The sequence below is a fragment of the Clinocottus analis genome, unplaced genomic scaffold (genome assembly GCF_023055335.1).
Source record: "Clinocottus analis isolate CAN_PGR_092001 unplaced genomic scaffold, fCliAna1.0.p SCAF_11, whole genome shotgun sequence".
Taxonomy (NCBI): Eukaryota; Metazoa; Chordata; class Actinopteri; order Perciformes; family Cottidae; genus Clinocottus; species Clinocottus analis.
The window spans coordinates 2347358-2367669 of NW_027175832.1; the positions used below are offsets into that span (position 1 = coordinate 2347358).

Genomic DNA, 20312 nt, shown 5'->3' on the forward strand with positions numbered 1-20312 from the left:
GTCTCAAGTGATGCTGATATGAAAGAGGGGAGGTGGAGGTGGTGGAGGTGGAGGTGCTGCTGCTGCTGCTGCTGCTGCTGCTGCTGGCCGCCCTGAGATAGCATAACGTTGACGTTTCACCCCGGCACGGAAACACACGTATCACTTTCCAAAACCGCTACTCGACAAGTGCAAATAACGCGTCGGGGGTGGGGTGCAAAACCCAAACTGTGTAAAGGAAGAAGAGGAGGAGGAGGAGGAGGAAGGGGGGTGCGGGTTACCTTGGTAGGTATAGTGCTCCGTCTTCTTTACTGTCTGGTGGATTCATGTGGGTGGATTTGCAGCTGGAAGCTTCCTCGGAAAAAAAAAAAAAACAGCAGGGATGAATGTAATCCAGTGGCTCACTAAAGGGTCTGCCTTCGTGGGGGGATGCGCGCACACATCGCCGGCGCGTCCCCTCGCCGTGCTTGGCTTGTCGACCGAGCTCTCGGTACCGCGGCGGGTCACGGGCTGCTCCTCAGCCCTTTTTGTCGGGAGAGCATAGCCGGTCGGGCGGCCTCAGATACTGCTGGTTGATGTCATTGATACTCCCTGCCTCCTTCCTTAATGCCCTCCTCCTTCCCTCCCTCTCTCCTCTCTCCTCCCCCTCCCCGCTCTATCACTCTCTCTCTCTCTCTCACTCTCTCAAACACACACCGGAGCTCTCCCCCTCCCTCCCACACATGACGTGATGGAGGCAAGATCTCCAATAGCAACCGTATCCCCCATCATCCCTATTACCCCCATATCCAACCACACACACACACACACACACACACACACACACCTCTCTCTCCTCCCTCCCCCAGGTCACTGACTGGTGCAAAAGAAGAAAGTGGCTGCTGAGGTAGGTTGGTCCTTGGTGACAGTTTTCTCCACTCTGCTCCCCAGGAGCTAAAAAAGGAAGATAAGCACCTTGAAAACCTTGTAGATTCTCATAATATAGGATGTAATTACAGCCGTTGGCAGGAAGTCAGAGTCAGAGCCCGTATCAGCTCCTCCACAGCCAAAACTCCCGCACTAAATTACAGTTGGACACTTTAAAATATCCCCGTGGGGCATTGTGGGGATTTAATAATAACGCCACGGGAGGTATACACAAGAACATTGCGTGAGATAATTTGTTTTTAAAGGACGGAAGCTGTAGTTAATAACTCTACAGGTATGTGTCGTGCTCGGTTTTAAGTGCATTACGGTGGCCTTGTTAAAGCTAATGCAGTCTTAATGCGACTATATTCAAACTTTCACGAATGTGAAAGTTTTTATTGCAGCTGTTTTGGAGAAGTGTTGATTCAACTGTAGTGTTGTTAAATTGCACTGCGGTATCGCCCGCTTAGAGGTGTTTATGCACAGCAAATATGGGCAATCAATCAAAAAAAACAACTCTTTGGAAGCTCGCAAGAAAGCACCGTGTGGAAATGTCTGCAGGAAAAGCTTCCAACAAAGGATGACCTGCAACAAAGAAACAGAGAATGCAGTTTTCTTTTGGTTTATGATATGAAAATGTAAAAATACTGCAGACATGATATATCCACTCATTTAGCTTAAAAAACATCTATAAAAAGTAAATCAAATTGAAAAAACATGTCAGTGAACAAAGCCCTGTGCTTTTAATTCTTAAAGATGCTGCATATAGATGAGCACAGGCTGTTTTTCTTGTTGTTTTTTTAAAGATTTGCACTTATTTAGGTCACACAACATGACAGAAACAAGCGCCTGCAGGTCAGAATGTGAGGTGTTGGAGGTTGGCATGAGGGAGGCTTTGTTCTCATGCGTTTGCTGATCCCAGCGCAGCGCTCTGCAAACACACTTCACAGTAAATGTCTGCCGGGATTTCTGTTCATCCACACATACGATACAAAATGCACACTCAGCTCTGCCTCATATCTTGGTTAAAAAACAACAAAAATAAACTCATTCTCTGTTTCTCGCTCCGACACAAAGACTGTTTGACAAAGTGTGGGACGGATAAAAGAAATGAACCACTTCAGATTGTAATTGAAAGCTGCAGTTTTTTGAGAAGGGACAAAGGCTGAGTGACTTTCTTTGTTGCTGGTGACATCTAGTGGGAGTTATTAATATGGGATGTTGCATTCACTTGACATAGAAAACAAAGTCCATGAAGATTTCTTTCCAGGATTTTCCAACATTACCGTAATCACCCGACACAGAAAGGTCAGAGGTCGGCGATACTGCCCTCTGGGATGTGATCTTGTTCAGCAGCGTGGACACATGATGAATCCTCTTTACCAGCGGCGGTTTCTTTACATGACACCTGTCACATGTACAGCACATCATCAATATTTAGGTGTTTTTTTCCCCTCCTGTCCCCATCTTTTAAAACAAATGACCTCATATCGTGTCCGTTTCCTGTCAGAATAATGCCGTCTCTGTTGCCGTCTCCGGCCCTGTGATCTGCCTCGACTGTACAGCGTTACAGTCTTCCCATTTCCAGAGTTTAAGCTAGGGCAAAAGATCCCTAAAATTAGCAGGGTAAGTGCCCTGTCTCCAACTCTGCCCTGCAGCAGTGACGTTAATTGCGCTCTATTTATACCTGAAGAGTGCAGGACTCAGAAAGATCACGTTTCTGTTATGCTTTATTTCAGTACCCTTGAGTTTATGCCAGTGGTGGAAAGACCATATTTGGTATAAAGAGCTGAATCAAGCGGGCATTGATTATTTATTTTAAATAGTCTGCTTGCAGCACATTGTCCACTTTCAAAATAAGCAAATTGTTCGTCTTCGGCTGCTGGTGGCGGGGTCTTTTATGCGTTTCATGCGACCATTTCAATCCATCTGAATATGTAACAATGCTCTTAAAGCAGATGCTGCCATTGTAAGCAACAGCACTCAAGCTAAAGAACTATAGGGACAAAGAGTAGAGACTCATTTTCAATTTTCAACAGACAATGTTCCACATGTAGACAAGACACAGCAAAACTAATATCACCCGCACATGCAAGCAAGCAAGCACACGAAGAATATGTTGCGATACTGAATTTTATTCAAGTATCTCTAACTCACTTTGTTCTTGCGTTTATCGTCGGTTAAACGAATCAGTTGAGAGAGAGAGAGAGAGAGGAAGGCAGAGACAGTTCATAGCCTCGATGTAAGTTGTCCATTTAGGATTTAGAGCCTCTCAGTGTGCTTTCAACTTGGTGGTGCTTAGCACAGACAGACAGATAAAACATTCATGATAACACAAGATACACAAAAGAGAGACTATTAATAGTAAGACGAACATGCAGGAACGGCCAATCCATTTATGTGTAACTGCATCTGAGGTTAAAGTGACAATTCACTACAAAAGAGACTTGACACATGATTACAGACAGTTTACGTGACTTTCCCCCATCGATACAAACAAGGGGCTTACGCTTTGTTCATCTCTTCACAATATCGTCCCAGTTCTGCTTCTTTGCCTGAGTAACTTGGATATCTCTGTTGATTGTTGGCATCACCCAGAATACAGGGATGTAGGCACACTTTAGGCTGTGGTTTGATATTGTTCAGTCGAACGTATAGGCAGAAATGCAAAGAAAACATTCGTCGTTCAGGAGTTCAGAAGATACCAATTAATTGTCAACGAAGCAGCTCCAGGTTTGAGCCGTTATCGTGAGAAGATACGCGTGTCAAACTGACGGATAATCCCGTGTGAAATCTGTTTGTGTAGTGAATTTTTGCAAGAAAAAAAGTGCCTCTGATTACAAACTGCATGCGTAACGCATGTGTGGAGATACTCAAAGGGATACCGCTGACATTCCTGATCTTCTTCATGTGCGTCTCCACTTTACTGCTTAGGATTTGGAAGATAATGAGTTGCTCTGCATACTGTAACAGAGCATGGCTCCATGGCTGACATTTGGCACAGTAAGTTCAAGCACCTTCCCGTATCGAAGAAACATAACAGATGGTACAAGTCAAGTAGAATCAGCTTGAATTACCAGCAAGCCAGTTTGTTCATAAATACCTTCTTTCTTAATGAATTTACAGAAAAACAACAACAAGTGAGCTACCATATTCCCTCTTCATTTCCATGCATGTTATCTGGCTAGTTTGTTCAGATAAATTTCAGTATAACTAAAACTCATCTTTCATACGGCCCAGCTACTAAACACACGCATGTACCGTCATACTGTAAGTCTCCTTTTAACCAGGACAACGAAACCAAAAGGGGCAAATGCATTAAAGTCAATTTCAAGTCTCGGCAAAAAAACTTTGAATAGCAGTAGAAACTAACGATCACTTTGGATGTGACTTAGTGTTAGAATGAGGTGATAACTGACCAGATCTCAGCCAGAGATTTTTAGCTGGACGTGTATTGCTATCGCGAGGTCTGACACAAGGTTGGTACGGCCGGGAGCAAAGCAAAAGCTGAGAGGAGACAAAGATGAGGAGAACGGTGTGGAGAAGGACATTTGTGGCAGGTCACAGTAAGGTATGGAGTAGGGGGGAAGAAGATGTAGTGCAGTGGGCGCCATCAGGGGACAGTAGTGGACGTCAGTGCAGTTCAATGAAAGCCTCCATCTCCTCAGAGATGAGTCCCCTGTAGGGCAGTCTGTGCTTTTCGATGGCACGCGCCGCCAGACACTGAAGGGTGACATAGTTCAGCGGGTAGAGGGCCGGCTGCCCGCCGCTCTGCTCCTCCAGCAGCTGGTAGGCCGTCTTCCTCTGCGCATTGGTGGCGTCGAAGTGAGCCCCGGCCTTCATGAGCAGCGCCATGATCTCCGGACACCCGTTGTTGCTGGCGATGTGCAGCGGCGTGTTGTTCTCGCTGTCCCGCGAGTCCACGTCGGCGCCGCACTCCAGGAGCAGCGCCGCCACCGCCTGGGAGGGGAAGCGGCCGACGGGGTAGCGGCCGACGGACGTGGTGTCCTTGTCCACGGCCATGTGGAGGGGGGTGAAGCCGCTGCGGCCTCGAGGGTTCAGCTTGAGCAGCCGGTACACCGTGTGCTTCTTCTGATGCTCCTGCTCCGGGCTGCACTCCAGCCTCTCCAGCAGGAAGATGAGGTGCAGGATGATGGAGAGCGCTTTGGTGAACTGGGGCGCCTCTGGAGGGTTGTCCCTCTGCTCCACGGCTCTCTCGACCTCCCTCACACTCTTGCCCAGCACGGTCATCAGGTCGTGGAAGGTGACGCGCGTCGACAGGGTGCCTTTGGCCCGGTCTTGGAGGACAAAAGAGAAAAGCTCGGCAAAAGACAGGAAGCTGGAGGCGGTCATGGGACTGAGAGGGTCCAGGTTGCTCTGCTGCATGTCCAAAGCATATTTCCAAAGGCTGATGCAGCGTTCAAAGTTGCCCGAGTCTGCGTACACAGCTCCCCTGTAACGGATGTAATAAGAGGTGTCGGGGTGGGACGGCCCGAGGATGCGCTCTCGAACCAACAGCGCCTGCATCCTCATTTCATCGGGGTCTGTGATCAAAGCTTCCAGTTCCTCCGCAGTGCTCACCTCCTGTGCACAGCCGTAGGCAAGGATGGGAGGGCCAGGTGGAGGCTTGGCCAGGGAGCCGGCTTTGTCCCCTGGTTGCCTCAGCTCCATCGCCCTCCTCCAGTACCTCATGGCCCCCAAGAGATCTCGCTTTTTGTCCACAAAAGTAGCCCCGAGGAGTTCAAGCGCGTCGACGCGTTCCTCTCTGGAGGTGCGAGGCTGGTGGGCGAGATACTCCACGATGTTGGTGTGGCCCGTGACACTGGCGGCGAGCAGCGGGGTCATCCCGTAGCCGTCCCTCTCCATGCGAGCGCTGCACTTCAGCAGCATCTTCATGATGTCCAGGCTGCCCGACTCGGCGCAGTCGTGCAGGGCCGTGTTGCCCTTCACGCTCTTGCGGTTGACGTCGGCGCCGCGGTCCAGGAGGAACTTGGCGATCTCCTTGTGGCCCTTGTAACAGGAGATCATGAGGCAGGTGTGGCCGTGGCGGTTGGCCACCTCCATGTCGGCCCTGTGCTCCACCAGGTAGCGCACGATCTCCAGGTGGCCGTCGAAGCAGGCGGCCCGCAGCGGCGTGGAGTTCGTCAGCGTCGCGTTGTTCACGGAGGCGCCGTGCCTCAGCAGCGTCTTGACCACCGGCAGGTGGCCGGCGGCCGAGGCTGCCCACAGCGGCGGAGCCCCCTCGATGGTCTCGCCGTCGAAGTTCACCGCCCCGCCGAGTTCGACGCGAGCCCGGCAGTGCTCGAGGAGGTAGTCCACCACGTCCAGGTGGCCGTACCGGGAGGCGACCAGCAGCGGGGTGCCTCCCTGCGTCCGCTCCTCGGCGAGAGCCTCCAGCTCCTCTGGACTTTTGTTGCTCAGCAACTTCTGGATAAGTTTCAGCTTACCGTCTCTGGCCGCGTTGAACACCGCCGTCGGTACGTCCATGTTACAGGCTCCGCGCGGCCGACGCCATAACCGCTCGCTTCACGGTGGACTTTTGTTTTTAAAAAGCAGAAAGCTGAACTCTTAGCTCGGACTCGGTTTCTAGCTCGCATCTTTCTGCCATTTTGAGGGTGCTGTCAAGATGGCGTGTGTGTTGTTTGACAGGTCTATGTTTACCATTGTCGCAAGGCATTGTGGGGGACGTAGTTTGGACGGTGGTTCTCGTTGAGGGAGCGTTGGGGTTTGTGAACTACATTTCCCATGCACCCCAGCGTCTGAATGACCTACCAGCCGATGGGTTCGTTTGTTGTGGTTGTTCGGACCGCCTCGGACAGGGAGAGCCAGCTGGTGCCGGTTCACAAACCAAATACACACCGACAGAAAGTAGAACACCGCTCCCTGGAAGGAGTGGGTTGGTTCTCATCGTGGACACGTAACACCGTGGATCACCAGAGGAAAAATAAACATGACTTAGAGAGAGGAATTCCTATGGACTCTCCCCTGTAAAGGACATCCACACAATCGCACAGTAATACGTGGTTACTTGGAAATCAACAATTTAAAAGATATACATACATATTTTGTACTTGTGTATATTTTAAAAATTAATGTCAGACCGAGAAGAAGCACTGATTTATCTTTAAAAAAAAAACAATGTTGTTTCTTTCCACGTTGACAAAGACAAATGTGTTTTGCTCATTTTAAAGTTTTTACCTTATTCACATGACCAGGAAAGTGGGTCTTTGTGATACATTTTAACCCTTATATATACCCTTATATGCCCTGTCATGTCAGGCCATCCTTTTCAGCATTAAGTCTACATTATAGAGGCTGAAGGTTAAGCTCAAATGAACAACACGGGGCTCTTGAGGCCTCCTGCGATGTGAGCAAACATCATCTGATCGCAACAGCATCAGACCTCTGCAGTCATGTCACACTAATAGAGGAGTGAATAACACAATGGCTTCTTCACTGTGTTTGTTGCAGAGTGGTTTTCCAACAGAAGTAGTTTGTTTTTCCTTTATGGCACTGTACAACTTAAATAGCACATACTATCTTTAGAACTCTGTTGTTAAAAAGGGGACGAGATACAAATATCAAATACACAAGCTGTAAACTTAGTATATGATGTGAACCTCTTGAAGAGTCTTGACGAGATCTGTTCCCTCATACAAAACTAATGACCAGAATATTGATTGAATATTGACATGCATGATGCTGCGCATGAGCAATGGATAGTGGAACGTAGATATTGATTTTTTTTTTCTTCAGCATCTCTCCACATGAAAAATAATCCACTTACTTTCACATTCATGAATGCAGTGTGGCATGCATAGCGCAGCTGTTGATGAGTTGAGCAGGATTAGAATATGCTATGAATATCATTGAATAAGTTGGCTTGTGGAAATGAAAACTGGAGCGATGATACGACGACTCTGCTTGCTGACAGCATCACAAAGATCTGGATGGCAGTCATTTTCATTTTCTTATCATAGAATATAGTATGTATTCTTAAAACTAATTTGAATGAATAGATGTACTGTATTTAAACAAATAGAACAGACGTCAACAATCAAGACTGTTTTAACTTTGGCATGAATGTGAGTCTTCATGTAGGACCCAGTTACTAATAGAAAGATGCTGATTGCAAACATATGTTTTCAGAGACTTTAATATCATTTAAAAAACAGTTGATGATGCTCATAAGCTGATGTTTTGCTTAATTCAGAGAATATTAAACAATCAATCTTCAAAAAACTTGCCTCAATGAAAAATAATGACTTTATTTCTCTGCACCAGTTTGAACTATTTCTTTTGTTATTTATATGTTTGAGAAGAAATTCATTTTCTTTAATTTCACATGTTTCTCATGTTACGACTTATTTCAGAGTTTTATAAGCACTTAAAGCTTTTTTTTTTTAATGAAATGCATTTTTCTTTTCCTATTCAGACTCAGAGTCTGTCCCCGTGTTCACGGGCAGAATGAAGAAAACACAACGGACGCGTCATCAGTCAAATAAAAGTTTGCATGATATAGTTTTTTTATCCTTTAAATTGGACAATATTGCTCAGGCGTCAATCTGATGTTCCACCAGTAGAGGAGGCTTAAGGCCCACGCTTATCATGCTCTTCTTTGCAGGAGGACCAGCGCTGCACGCCTCACAAATACAAGTGTGGACTCCGAGGGCATGTTTTGTAATTCTCCCCTTTCCATTCATCAAGCTTGATATTGAATCTATGAATCCAGATACAACCTCAATCTACAGATGAATTATATCTAGAGCAGGAGAAGACGTGCCAGCAGTTGTTTCAGGGGCGCGGATGTTACCTCCTATGCATAATAACTACTTGAACCTCACTGGAGGACAGCCTGAATAGGCAACATGATTTTTTAAATTAAAGAGGGAGTTTGAATGCACAGAGAGACAATATTGCGTGCTGAGATCCAGTATTGAAAGCCTCACAAATGACACCCAGCCTGTCTTTTCTCACAGGACCCAGCCTCCTACTTGATTGCAAAAATGGAAAGCTTGGGGGAGCCAAGCAGGGTTTATAATCATAGAGTTCGCTCTTGATCCTGCTGAATTATTAGAGGACACAATCACTGAGACAAAAGCTGGAGGGTAAAACAAAAACAACACCAGTGAGAGTTTAGGATTTTTATTCATACGTCACGTAACAGTCATCTTAACGTTACATCCACTGGCAATTCAAATCAAATGTTCAATATAATTGATTTCAAGTACACAGAGGCATCATTAGTGTCCACAGGAATTTGCAAAACCCACATGTAATATAACTACATTATTACAAAAAGTACAGCTGGTATGACATAGAGCCACATCACAATGCTCATGGGAGAAGGCAACACACTTTTTGTAACTCAATACTTCAAAAGAAATCTACAAACGAGGACGACCACTCCACTGTTCACATTGCTAAAGCGTGTGGATAGAGTGGGACTTTTATTCGATAGAGGCTTGTTTTTTTTTGTTCTCTGTCGATTTACATAACACAGTGTGCAAGATACACTTCCCTTGTCATCAGCTTGCTTTCACTTGCCCAGTATGAACCAGATCTGATCAGCGGGATAACACCGTCGCCCTAAAGCTGCTTGTTTGTAACCGAGTCCTGACAGCGACTCCCTAGAGGCCCGCGAGCAGCTCGCTCAGCAGCACCTCCCTTTCTCCCAGAAGCACGTTTCTCCTCAGGCTGGTTCCTTTGTTCACCACTTTTATCTTCATGGCCAGACACTTCACTTGCGTCTGGGGCAGGGCGTCGAAAAAAAAGTCCTCGTTGAACACCGGATTCCTGCTGTTCTTGATGATGGTGCTCCTCTGTTTCTGCTGCTTGCCGGGGTTCAGGTGGAGCGCCACGCAACAGTTGATGCTCTTCAGGTCGGTCTGCCTGTCGTACAGCGCCTCGGCCGCGAGCACGCGCACCCGCAGCCGGGCGGCCTCCGGCTCGTAGTGGGTGCTCAGCCTCAGCGTCCCCCCCTTGTGGAGGTTGATGGTGTGCTCGCGCTGCAGGAGGTCCGACGCCGCGCCTCCGCCGCCGCCACCGCCACCGCTTTGGCCGACGCCTTTGCATCCGCGGAAGGCCGGAGAGCGAGGGCAGCGCACGCGGCGGCGCTGCATGTTGGGGCTGTTGTCCGCCGAGCTGCAGTCGTCGGTGGAGAGAGAACTGTGGCGTGCCAGGGAGCGCTTGGCACGAGACACCTAGAGGCCGAGAGAGAGACAAAGCAACAGGTTAACACACGGAAAGAAAGCTCCACTGTGAATCCCAACAAGCAACCGCCGCTCACAGGAACACTGCTCACCTTGGCTTGTGTCTCCTGGGTGATGGAGCGGAGCAGGGAGGCCGAGCGGGACAGCAGGGGGGAGGCGAAGGGGGACGACTCTGCCGAGGAGCAGGTGTCGCTCTCTCCGCCACTGAAGTAGCGGTACGGGTTGGAGTCCGCCGGGGCCAGCAGGGTCCCCCCCTGGGAGCGTCTCTGGGAGTTCGGGGAGGTGAGGGGGCTGCCGGGGTCGCTGTGGAACAGGCTCTCTTTGCGGCGGGTGTGAGGGGACTCCACCAAGGTGGAGAAGCCGTACGACGTCTGAGCCTTGGGGACGTACGGCAGAGACATGGCGGTCTGGGACTGGGGGTCGGCGTTGGTGTTGACGCCGACCCCGTCCCCGGAGCCGGCCCCCGGTTCATCGGCGCTCTCGATTTGGATGATGTGACGGTTGGCCAACCTCTGGAGGTTGCGCGCGTCCCCTCCCGGGCGCGAAAAGAGGCGAGGGCTGCAGGGGTTCTTGCTGCTCCGCGCCCTGGGGCTCTGGCTGCAGATGGCGTGGTCGGAGACGGAGGGGCGTAACGTGGAGGAGTGCTGGAGGTCCGGGGTCAGAGACTCCTCCGGAGGGCAGCAAATGAGTTTAGGGGGGATGAAGAAGTCGGGGATCTTTTCTGGAGTGAGGACGTTGGCGTAAACGGAGACAGGAATGGCCTCGATGGTGTGGGGGTGCTGGGATTTGCTCCCACTGCTCTCCACAGAGATACGCAGCTTCTCCAGGAGCCACATGTCCACGCAGACACGTCACTGTGAAGTAATAACAGCATCATCGCTTTGTTTTTAGTATTTGCTTGTTTAGTAATATTGAATAAATAGTATTCCACACAGGAATAGACATAATCTGTGTCTTTTCTTCAGACTGCAGTTAGATAAAAAAAATCCCTTCAGCCACGCAGTAATTTAGGGAAGGAAAGGACATAAGAGGAGCAACCTTTCCTTACACAATTAATGTAATAAAATATCATCCAAGTACGTTCAAGGAGCACTTTAATCAAATGTGAAGATAAAAAAATATAGATAATTAGATAATATTCTCTAAAGGATACACACGTGTGCAAAAGTCAACGTGTTCAACCAATCAAACTACGATTATCAGTTCTGATTAGAATCACTTTAAGTTGTTGGAGAATTTTTAATTCTCTAATTAAAACACTCAAATTAAATTGAGCCAAAGGCAAATTTGAGGAAAACTTTTTTCCCCTCCCCCCCCAAAAAAGAAAAAGCCGCGTTAACACTCAACACACATCGTCTCACGTCTAACATGCAACACACAAACCTGTTGGCTGCACAACTCTTGTCCTTCGAAGAAAGAAATGAAGGATCTCCGGCTGCGCTGGTCTGCAGCTCCTCAAAGCTCCTCAAAGCTCTCCAAAGCTCTCCGTGCGTAAAGATGTATGTTCCCGTGAGTTGAAGTGTGATCCAAAACGCGTGCCAGCGGGAAAAGACTGCGCGAGCAGACACTCTGTCTTTATATCACGGGGGTCTCTGACTTCTGAGCCAATGGGAAGGTTGTGGAAGCTCGCTGCGAGATTTACCATCAAACTCTTCACCACGCAGGCACGAGGGGGGGCGGGGGGAGGGGGGGTGTTATTTCTGACAGGCTGTTATTTCAAATTAAGTGTTTTTTTAGATCTCACAGCTCATTGTTTTTTTAGAGAGAGAGAGCGTCACGGTGCTTTTTAATTGGCGTCCACGTGACATCGTCTCTCATGTGTCGTTATCTCCCTGTAATGTGCAGACAGGCACCTTCATTGGATTTATCCTGCTGCTGGCAAACTGATGATGATGATGATGATGATGATGATGACAATCTGCTGTGTTCATGTCCACCATCAGCAACTTTAATAATTATATGGAACACAAAGCTTATGAAGTGAGATGGTTTTAGTTGCTAAACAGGCATTGGACAACAATAATGTAAACAAAAAGAAACTGCAGAAGTTTAATTATCAAAAAATACATAGTTTTGCCAATATGTTTCAATACTTTTACTTCTCATAAGCCTGTAAATCATCACAGCTTGTCAGAATTGGAACAAATAAAAGTGCTCACGTCGTGCCGGCTGTGAAGTTCCTTTATACGCTTGCTTCAAGTTAGTTTTGGATTGTTTTTTTAACCTTTTGGAAAGAAAAATCCTCCCGCGCCAAATTTAAGTCCCAGCATGCCCCATTTGACATAAAATACGTAATTTTTCCATCTTTGAACCGAACGACACAGTTTTTTGACTGAAACTTCTTCCTAACAGACCAAGACTTTGTTTTATTGTGATTTTTGTTGCAGATTCTGATTCTTTAGGTCCTAATCTCTCCAAAAAGGTGTCTTATTGACACTCCAGGAGGCATTTTGGGGAATCTGGCTCATATCATGCTGGATGTTCATAGTTATGATCAAAATATCTTTTCAAAAGTGAATTTTTGCAGATAAACATTTTTTTTCTCAAGACTTTACTGAACAAATACATACAATAAACACAAGTATTGGGATGAATTTGGGGTTCATACGACGACTCAAACACAGAAGAAAAGGAGGTCTGGAGCCAACATTGGTTTCCACAGTTTTCAAACAGTTAAACTCACATTGTTTGTCCATAAATCTTCTCACGGGCCGGGATTAATGTCCCTGGTTTGAGCTGCCATGTTCACAGACTCTCAGCTGCTCGCTGTACCTAAAACTCTGACAGAAACCTGCAGCGTCTTTGGACTCGTCCTCTGGAACAGCGTCCCTGCTCGTCTCACGGCAGCAGGATGTGCTTGTATTTCTTTCTGAGCTGAAACAGCAAGCCAGTTAATCCATCAACTGATCCACAGGAAATCATCACTATTTTGATGATGGATTAACTGTCACACTTCATTCTTCCAACTTCTTAACTGTGTTTCTCTCATGTGGCAAACTGAATATTTGTGCTGCGTGTTGACCATCTGGAGGTTTTATAGATCAAACGATTAATCGATTCATCAAGAAAATAATCTGAGGAAAAATTCGAGAATGATAATGCTCCATTGTTTATGTCATAATATTGAAGACCATTTGCCATTTTAGTATGTGTTTTAAAATGACAATTGTTTTGCTTCCTTGCCTTTAACTCTTTGGAAGAACCTTAATTTCATAATAATAATCAGATTTCTCGTAAACTAAGGTGTAAAGACCGCGTAGTGAAGTGTTACAGGCCATTTGAAGTGGTTTTACACTATGTGTTTACTGAGGAAGACTAAAAGAAGCAAGACAACACAATGAAAAACATTATTTTTATTCATTTTAATGCAACGTCAGCTCAAGAAGATGCACAATGTCGCACGAGGACATTCAACCGGGACCAAAAATCAAAGTAACACGGACTGACGCATTGTCTTTGTTTTCTGTCTGGGCCGTTTTCTGTTTGAAGAAAGCCAAAGAACTCAACCCACAGTGTCTTTTACCAGGTGTTAAACGTGGAGGTGGAGCTGTCATGGTATGAGCAGCCATCTCGTAGGAGTCGCTTGGACCATTCAATCTTCTGCAGGATTTATAAAACAGCCCACTAATGTGAAGCTCTTTTACAGGACCAACGCTGTCCCTCCACGATGGATCTCAAACTGGCAACCCCCCACATCTTGCTGCAATATTCCTATCATTTGTTCTTTTCGTGAATTTGTCGACAGCAGGAATACAGTATCTTCACATTCCTGTACATGATAACTAAACTAGCTGCTACTACACAGTTAAAAGACCTTTTTGCTCCAAAAAAAAAACCATACATCCTCCATCCTGCAGACAGTGAAGGAACCTAAATCTCTGATTCAGATGCAGGTCTGTGAACAAGAGTGTGATCACCATCGATGGTTCTACAAAGACCTACGTGAAGGATCTAGATTATGCAAATGAGATCCATTCTGTTTGGCATAATAGATTGTTGTGGTTACAGATTAGAGGCGAGCCATTAGATCAGGTATGAGTCATCCACTGGTCATAATAATAATAAAGTATCGATGTATCTGTCCCATCATTTAGACATTTGACCAATGAACTATTTAAGGATTTAAAAGATGAAATGCTCCTCTGATTTATAATTTAATCTCTAAACCAGACATTTAATTCAAGGCTGTAATGCATATTACAAACTATGCATGAATAAAAGTAGAGTGATCATTTCATTGTACTGTTTATGATCCATAACAGCAGTGAGAAAACACATTGTGATACTTATAATGGTTTTGTAGGTTGTCTCCTCCGCTGGGTCTCGTCTCAAACTCTCCTTGTCAGACTTTGCAGAAAAGCTTCTCTCATCAGTCAGAAGGTTTCACTTGTCAGCCGCCGCTGTGCTTCAGTGGCCGTTAATATTTTCACAAACCTGCAAAAGTCAAGGGAGCGTCGCATGAGAAGAAGTATTTACCGCTGAAAGTGAAATAATTCAAGTTTTAAAACATCTTCACAATGTGCCTCGAGGGTGTTATTGGATTTATATTTCTATGTTTTCTATGACCATGAAAGAATTAACATGTCTTTGTGATATTCGAGTAATAATATTATATAAATAACCACGGGATTGTGGAGTTACATCACTTCAACTGTTATTTATTATTAATTATTAGGTTTCACAACAAATTATTACATTGTTACAATTTATAATTTCTGTGATTGACCTGATGTTTTCTTGTTTTTTTTTTCATGAAACATTGTGTGAAATCATCTCGCACATAAACATATTAAATCCACACACAATGCCACTCAGCAACATGTTGGGCAACGTGGTTGCCAGCGTTCAGTGGACCGAAGCTGGAGGGCTTCTGATTGTAACGAGGCCGTTCTCACCTTACGTCTGATTTGACAGGACCAAGCTGCACACACACACACACACACACACACACACACACACACACACACACACACACATTCATGCATCGGCCTACGATGTGAAAATGGTCGAATCTGGTGGAAAACAGTGAAAATGTCAAATCTCACGACTTTTCTTCCAAATGAAATGCTGACATTTGGGCAAACACAGGCAGGAAACTGTGGACCAACCCACCCGGGACCCTCATCTGCAGCCCAGATTTAACCCTTAATTTTAACCCAGATTTAACCCTTAAGACCCCACATGGACACGCTGAAGACACCATGAGTCATCATGCCAGATAAACGATGGCAGAAGAGCCTCAGTTGGACATCAATTTGTTTAGATTGATGTCATTTTAGCACAATAATGACGTGTGATGTGCTGCTGGCTGCCGCTGCACTGCACCTCTGCTCTAAATGTGCTTTTGCATTTGGGGGATGAGTGTATCATCACAAGAGAGCTAGCATGAGCGCTGCGTTCACCTGCTGCCTCACAGCGACACCGACGCCCCTGCAGCTGTTTTTAACGCTGGCTTTTCTCTTTCATGTCAGTATGTTACTTTTCCTTCGCTTCCCTTATTATTGCCCTGTCCTCTTTTTCTTTTTTTTTTATCACTTTCACGTTTCTTCTCGCTCTCCATTCCCCCCCTCCCCTTTCCCCTTTCTCTCTTTGCGGTTCACACCCTGCTGTGTTTCCAGTCCTTCCCTCGAGCAAATTAGTTTCTCTCTAATGGTTCTTCCTCCTCACCTGCACACATGCATGCATTAGTGCAAAAACATGTGCAGAAAAAAAAATGCTTAATGGGCTTTTGTGCGAGAAACTGCCTTTATGTCCCCGATGTGTCTGAAATTAGAAACAATTCCACCTTTACTTCTCGACATTCATACAGGAATTAACTTAAATATCAAAAAGACCCGTGAGACATATAACCGGCGCCATTTTATTTTGTGGATTAGAGCAGTGATTTTCAACCAGTGTGCCGAGAGAGATCGGCACGTGTGCCGTGGGGAAATGTCCAATTTCACTTAATAATAATTTTAAACAAATCATTTTTCCATTGTTGAATTGTCTGAGACTGACCAGGTAATGAAATACTCTTGTATGACAGCAGGTAGCACAATAATTATCTACCATATGTGCTGTATTGTGACAATTTGTAACTTTTTTGGGTTGTTGGTGTGCCGCCGGATTTATTTGTTGTAAAAAAATGTGTCAGAAAAGGTTGAAAAACACTGGATCAAAGGTCCTTAAACTGTTTTATGTTGATGTGAAACAAAAAGTCAAACACATTCTCACTATGATAGGAAGTGCAAAGCAAGACACTTGATAGAAACAGTGTGTAATATGCTAATATATTATCACTCAGTGGTAGAGGATGCATAATTATGAAGGAAGCTCATTAAAAAACTGCTGTGAATTGACAAAATGTTAAAAAAAAGAATCAGTTACTTAGAAACTAAATGTTTTGTGTTCTTGACATCTGTTCTCCTCTGTTGTTGCAGCATCGTTGAGACATTGAAGCTTATTATTTCAAGTTCACACAACATGATAATTAATCATTTCCGTGATCACAATGAGCCAATACATCATGTTCTCCTCATACCTGCATCGTGATGAAGATGCTTCCTTAGACGTGTCATCAAGCGAGGACCGCTGTGGAAGCAATTAGACCCAAACAACATGAGGCGTGAGTAATTGCACTCTCCTGTAGCTATGAAGCATAACCAAGTGAGGAGGCTTATATTCCCGCGCTATAAATACAACGTGATTGAAAGGATAATTGTTTGCCGGTGAGTTTCTCCATAGTGAGCAAATACAAAGTGCATATTTTAAAATAGGGGCTTCCACCTTCCTGTCAGACTCTGAAACGTTTGGAGAACATTGCTAATCACACACTTGTTGTGCAGCCGTCTTCTCCGTCTGTACGTGTCCACGGTTCACATCATGTAACTGACGAGTGAGGACAGCTGGAGCTCTTCGGCAGCTGGAGATGTCAGGTTTGAACCAACACGGTCGATGTATAGTGGCTGTAAATGTGATCTTCCTCTCTTCCAGCTTCAGTTTCAGTTCAGTAGGCTGTATATGGGCATGACATTTCCTTGTTGCTTTAGCAACAGGGAGAAAAAAAAGAGTTTCCCATCCTTCTTCTCGGGGTTTGACTTACCAATTGTTCCCCTTTTCATTGTGTAATCGGTACAGTGTGGACACCTGTACATGGATGATCATGTGTATTTTATTACGCATCTTTTTTTTCACGATTAGTCCTGAGGGAGTCATGTGGGCGGCTGTCAACATTGAAGTCCATCCTCTCTTGGCTCACTACACTGATCGTTTGCATAACAACAAGAAAGACACACCAACAGGTCCTTTTGTATCACAATGTGGAATTTCAGAGCTTTCTCACGTGCCGACAAATTGTAATCAAGCCTTCATTACATATGTATGTGTTGTGTTCCTCGTGAAGAAACTGTAGAAAGACGTTGGATTTCTGTTGACATCGAAGTTTGTTGGCACCTGTATCCAGCGAGCTGGAGGCTGGGAAGTCTCCAACTGTACTTTGTGGGAGTGTTAACAATATAAATAAACCCGTGCTAAGCGGGGGCCTGTTATTGTCTCACCAACGTGGGTCCTCCTCCGTTTGAAACACCCTCGCCACTCGGATGCCACTGCGAACACCTTTGGGTGGGCCGAGAAATACAAAGGGCGAGGACGCTGAAAGTGTAAATGAAGGACTGCGTGAGGGCCACGCCGGTCAAGTGTGTCGGGTTGTTCATAAGTCACAAATAACCTTTCTAGTTTCCACAAGGGTGATTCACAAAGGCCCAAAGAACACGTTCCATGTGAATGAGTCAGCGCTACGACAAAGCCGATAAAATAAAGCAACACTCGAAGCGGTTCACCTCTGTCGAGTCTTCCTGCTGAAGAAAGGTGTCGCTTTCCTCGCCGTTACATCACGCACGCTGTAAAAAAGACGATCACTCTCTTTTGTCTCTGAGGGTTAAAGGGCAATGCAACAATTCAACAATTCAACAAGCTCCTTTAGTTCGTCTTGCGGCGCGTTGCTGTCAAATGTTCCCGCCTCGCTCTCCGCGCGACACCTTACGCACGTTAATGTCGCAGGATTCCTTCACATTGGCAGTAATTATCTGCCTGTGACAGATTTCTAGATCCGTTTGAGCTAACTTGATAATAATGCTCATATTTAACTCCATGAATCGGTTGGAAACCGGCAAACTGTCTGCGGCTGACTTTTGAATTGTCGTACGAATGAAAGTCTGAAATGTGCAAAGACACCGTGACTATAAAGCGCTCCCGAAAAGTCAAAAAGGAGACATGGAAATACAAAAACAGAGATGTTCTTCTGTTGCAGCAAAGAGATCCTCCAGTTGTAGGCTGAAAACGAACAAATATAAGACTTTTATTTCAGTCAAATTCAATTGAAATCATGTCATAGTCAAGAGTGTGTGCAGCTGATTGCAATGTTTGTACACAAAAGCATTAAAACTCAGGTTATGAATAACTTGTTTCCATGCCATCTCACCCAAATAACATCAATACTGGTGATTTAAGTTGTGGGGAGCGGCGTATTGCTCCGGTCCGGCGGTTACCTTTTCCCTTTCACTGCCCGCCTGCCGGACAATACCAGCAATCACTCACAATACCAGCAATCATTCACATGTTCGCGGTGAAGCAGGGCAGTGAGTCATCCACATGTTGCACAAAGCGTCGGGCATATTGACTGAAGAGAGAGAGACGACATGAAGGAGCCTAAAGGTTCCTCGTTTCATTTAATTCCTCTCATGACCAGAGTGCTTCAGTCCTCTCCCCTCGGGGCTGCGTGTTCACGCTGAGCAGCCGAGTCAGGAGCAGCAGGATGAGAGGATTAAAAATAGGCAATATCCAGGAATACATATTTTCCTGAGAAAAACAAACAATAGAAGCGCAGACGGCCTTCAAGAAGCAAACCAATCGTTTTTACTTGTCTCAAATGTTCAAAGATGAACCATCTGACGTCTTTTTAGTAACTCATCGCTTCATAGTTTCATGAAGTAATGTCGTCTGTTGTTTGTGGAACTATGAGAGCTTCTCTTGTCCCTGAGCCAATCGGTGTCTGCCATGATTTTTATTCCTCGGTTTATTTTTTTTGGATTGGCTGTTGTGTTGATCTTCTTGTCAGAAATACACGCAGTGTGCTGTTTGCGCGTCGCTTCTCTTCTCTTTGTCTGGCGGAGAGACGCCGCTGAACATATTGTGCGAGGATTCATCATGTTGACAGATTTGATTGTCACCCACTTGTCAAAATGCCACGCGGCGATGGAGGAAAAAGTGCTCGCTAAACACACACACACACACACACACACACACACACACACACACACACACACACACACACAGGCGTGAGTTTACATGCAGGCGGGGTTGATCCAAAGAGTAACTGAAAGATTGAAAGCAGCACAAAACAAATTAAATATTGTTTGACATTTAATGTAAGTAGAAGACAACTGAGTGACAGGAGAGGAAAATTAATACCATTATAGTAACTATATTCAAATATATATATAGTTTTTAGCATGAAACAGGTCTCTTGTGCATAATTTAAAGACTGTTGGTGTTACAGGTAATAACGGACGATACTTTTATTTTAAGCTGCAGTTTTGTTTTGTAGATGAAGTTTTACTTACACACACTTTGCATTTTGCACACTCTGTTTGAACTTAATTAATGTCCTTAAATACACACTGCACAGTTATTTGCATTCTATTGTGTGTATATATTTTACATACTTTGCACATTTTGCACACTCTGTTTACATTTAATTTAATTTCCTTAATACACACTGCACAGCTATTTGTATTCTATTGTGTGGATATATATAAAAATAAAATAAAATAAAAATATATTAAAAATCAATATAAAAAAACAATAATAATATATACATATATATATATAATTATTATTTTTAATATTTTTATTTTTAATATATTTTTATTTTATTTATAGAAATATATATATATATATATAATTTAATTTTTATTTTTAATATTTTTTTAAATTTGTTATTTTTGTATATATCTGTCATCCTTGTTCTTATATTTTATTTTATTTTGTGTGTTTAGTTTATTCCATTTGGTGTCTGTAAAGTGTTGGGCGCTACGATGATTTCCCTTTGGGGATTAATAAAGTATCTATCCATCCATCCATCCATCCATCCATCCATCCATCCATCCATCCATCCATCTATCCATCTATCTATCTATCCATCCATCCATCCATCCATCCATCCATCCATCCATC

The 20312-nt window shown here is 44.9% G+C and overlaps 3 protein-coding genes across 18 annotated transcripts in view; all 3 read right to left on the reverse strand.

Moving 5' to 3' along the window:
- LOC137805068 (receptor-type tyrosine-protein phosphatase S-like) overlaps nucleotides 1–578 on the reverse strand; it is a 66380-nt gene extending 65802 nt beyond the window's left edge. For all 16 annotated transcript variants that reach the window (XM_068604854.1, XM_068604844.1, XM_068604891.1 and 13 more), the window contains exon 1: nucleotides 261–578. The gene's annotated coding sequence lies outside the window, so the exon portion shown is untranslated. The remainder of the gene's footprint in view (nucleotides 1–260) is intronic.
- Nucleotides 579–2897: 2319 nt separating this feature from the next.
- Nucleotides 2898–6553, reverse strand: fem1a (fem-1 homolog a). The gene has a single exon (XM_068571302.1). The coding sequence runs from the start codon at nucleotides 6370–6372 to the stop codon at nucleotides 4519–4521; it is 1854 nt and encodes a 617-aa protein (XP_068427403.1). The 5' UTR covers nucleotides 6373–6553; the 3' UTR covers nucleotides 2898–4518.
- A 2481-nt stretch (nucleotides 6554–9034) lies between these two features.
- LOC137782140 (C2 calcium-dependent domain-containing protein 4C-like) lies at nucleotides 9035–11630 on the reverse strand. Its single transcript, XM_068571267.1, has 3 exons — nucleotides 11481–11630; nucleotides 10190–10951; nucleotides 9035–10088 (listed from the first exon to the last, which is right to left on the reverse strand). The coding sequence occupies exons 2-3, from the start codon at nucleotides 10931–10933 to the stop codon at nucleotides 9516–9518; spliced, it is 1317 nt and encodes a 438-aa protein (XP_068427368.1). The 5' UTR covers nucleotides 10934–10951; nucleotides 11481–11630; the 3' UTR covers nucleotides 9035–9515.
- Between the last annotated feature and the right edge of the window lie 8682 nt (nucleotides 11631–20312).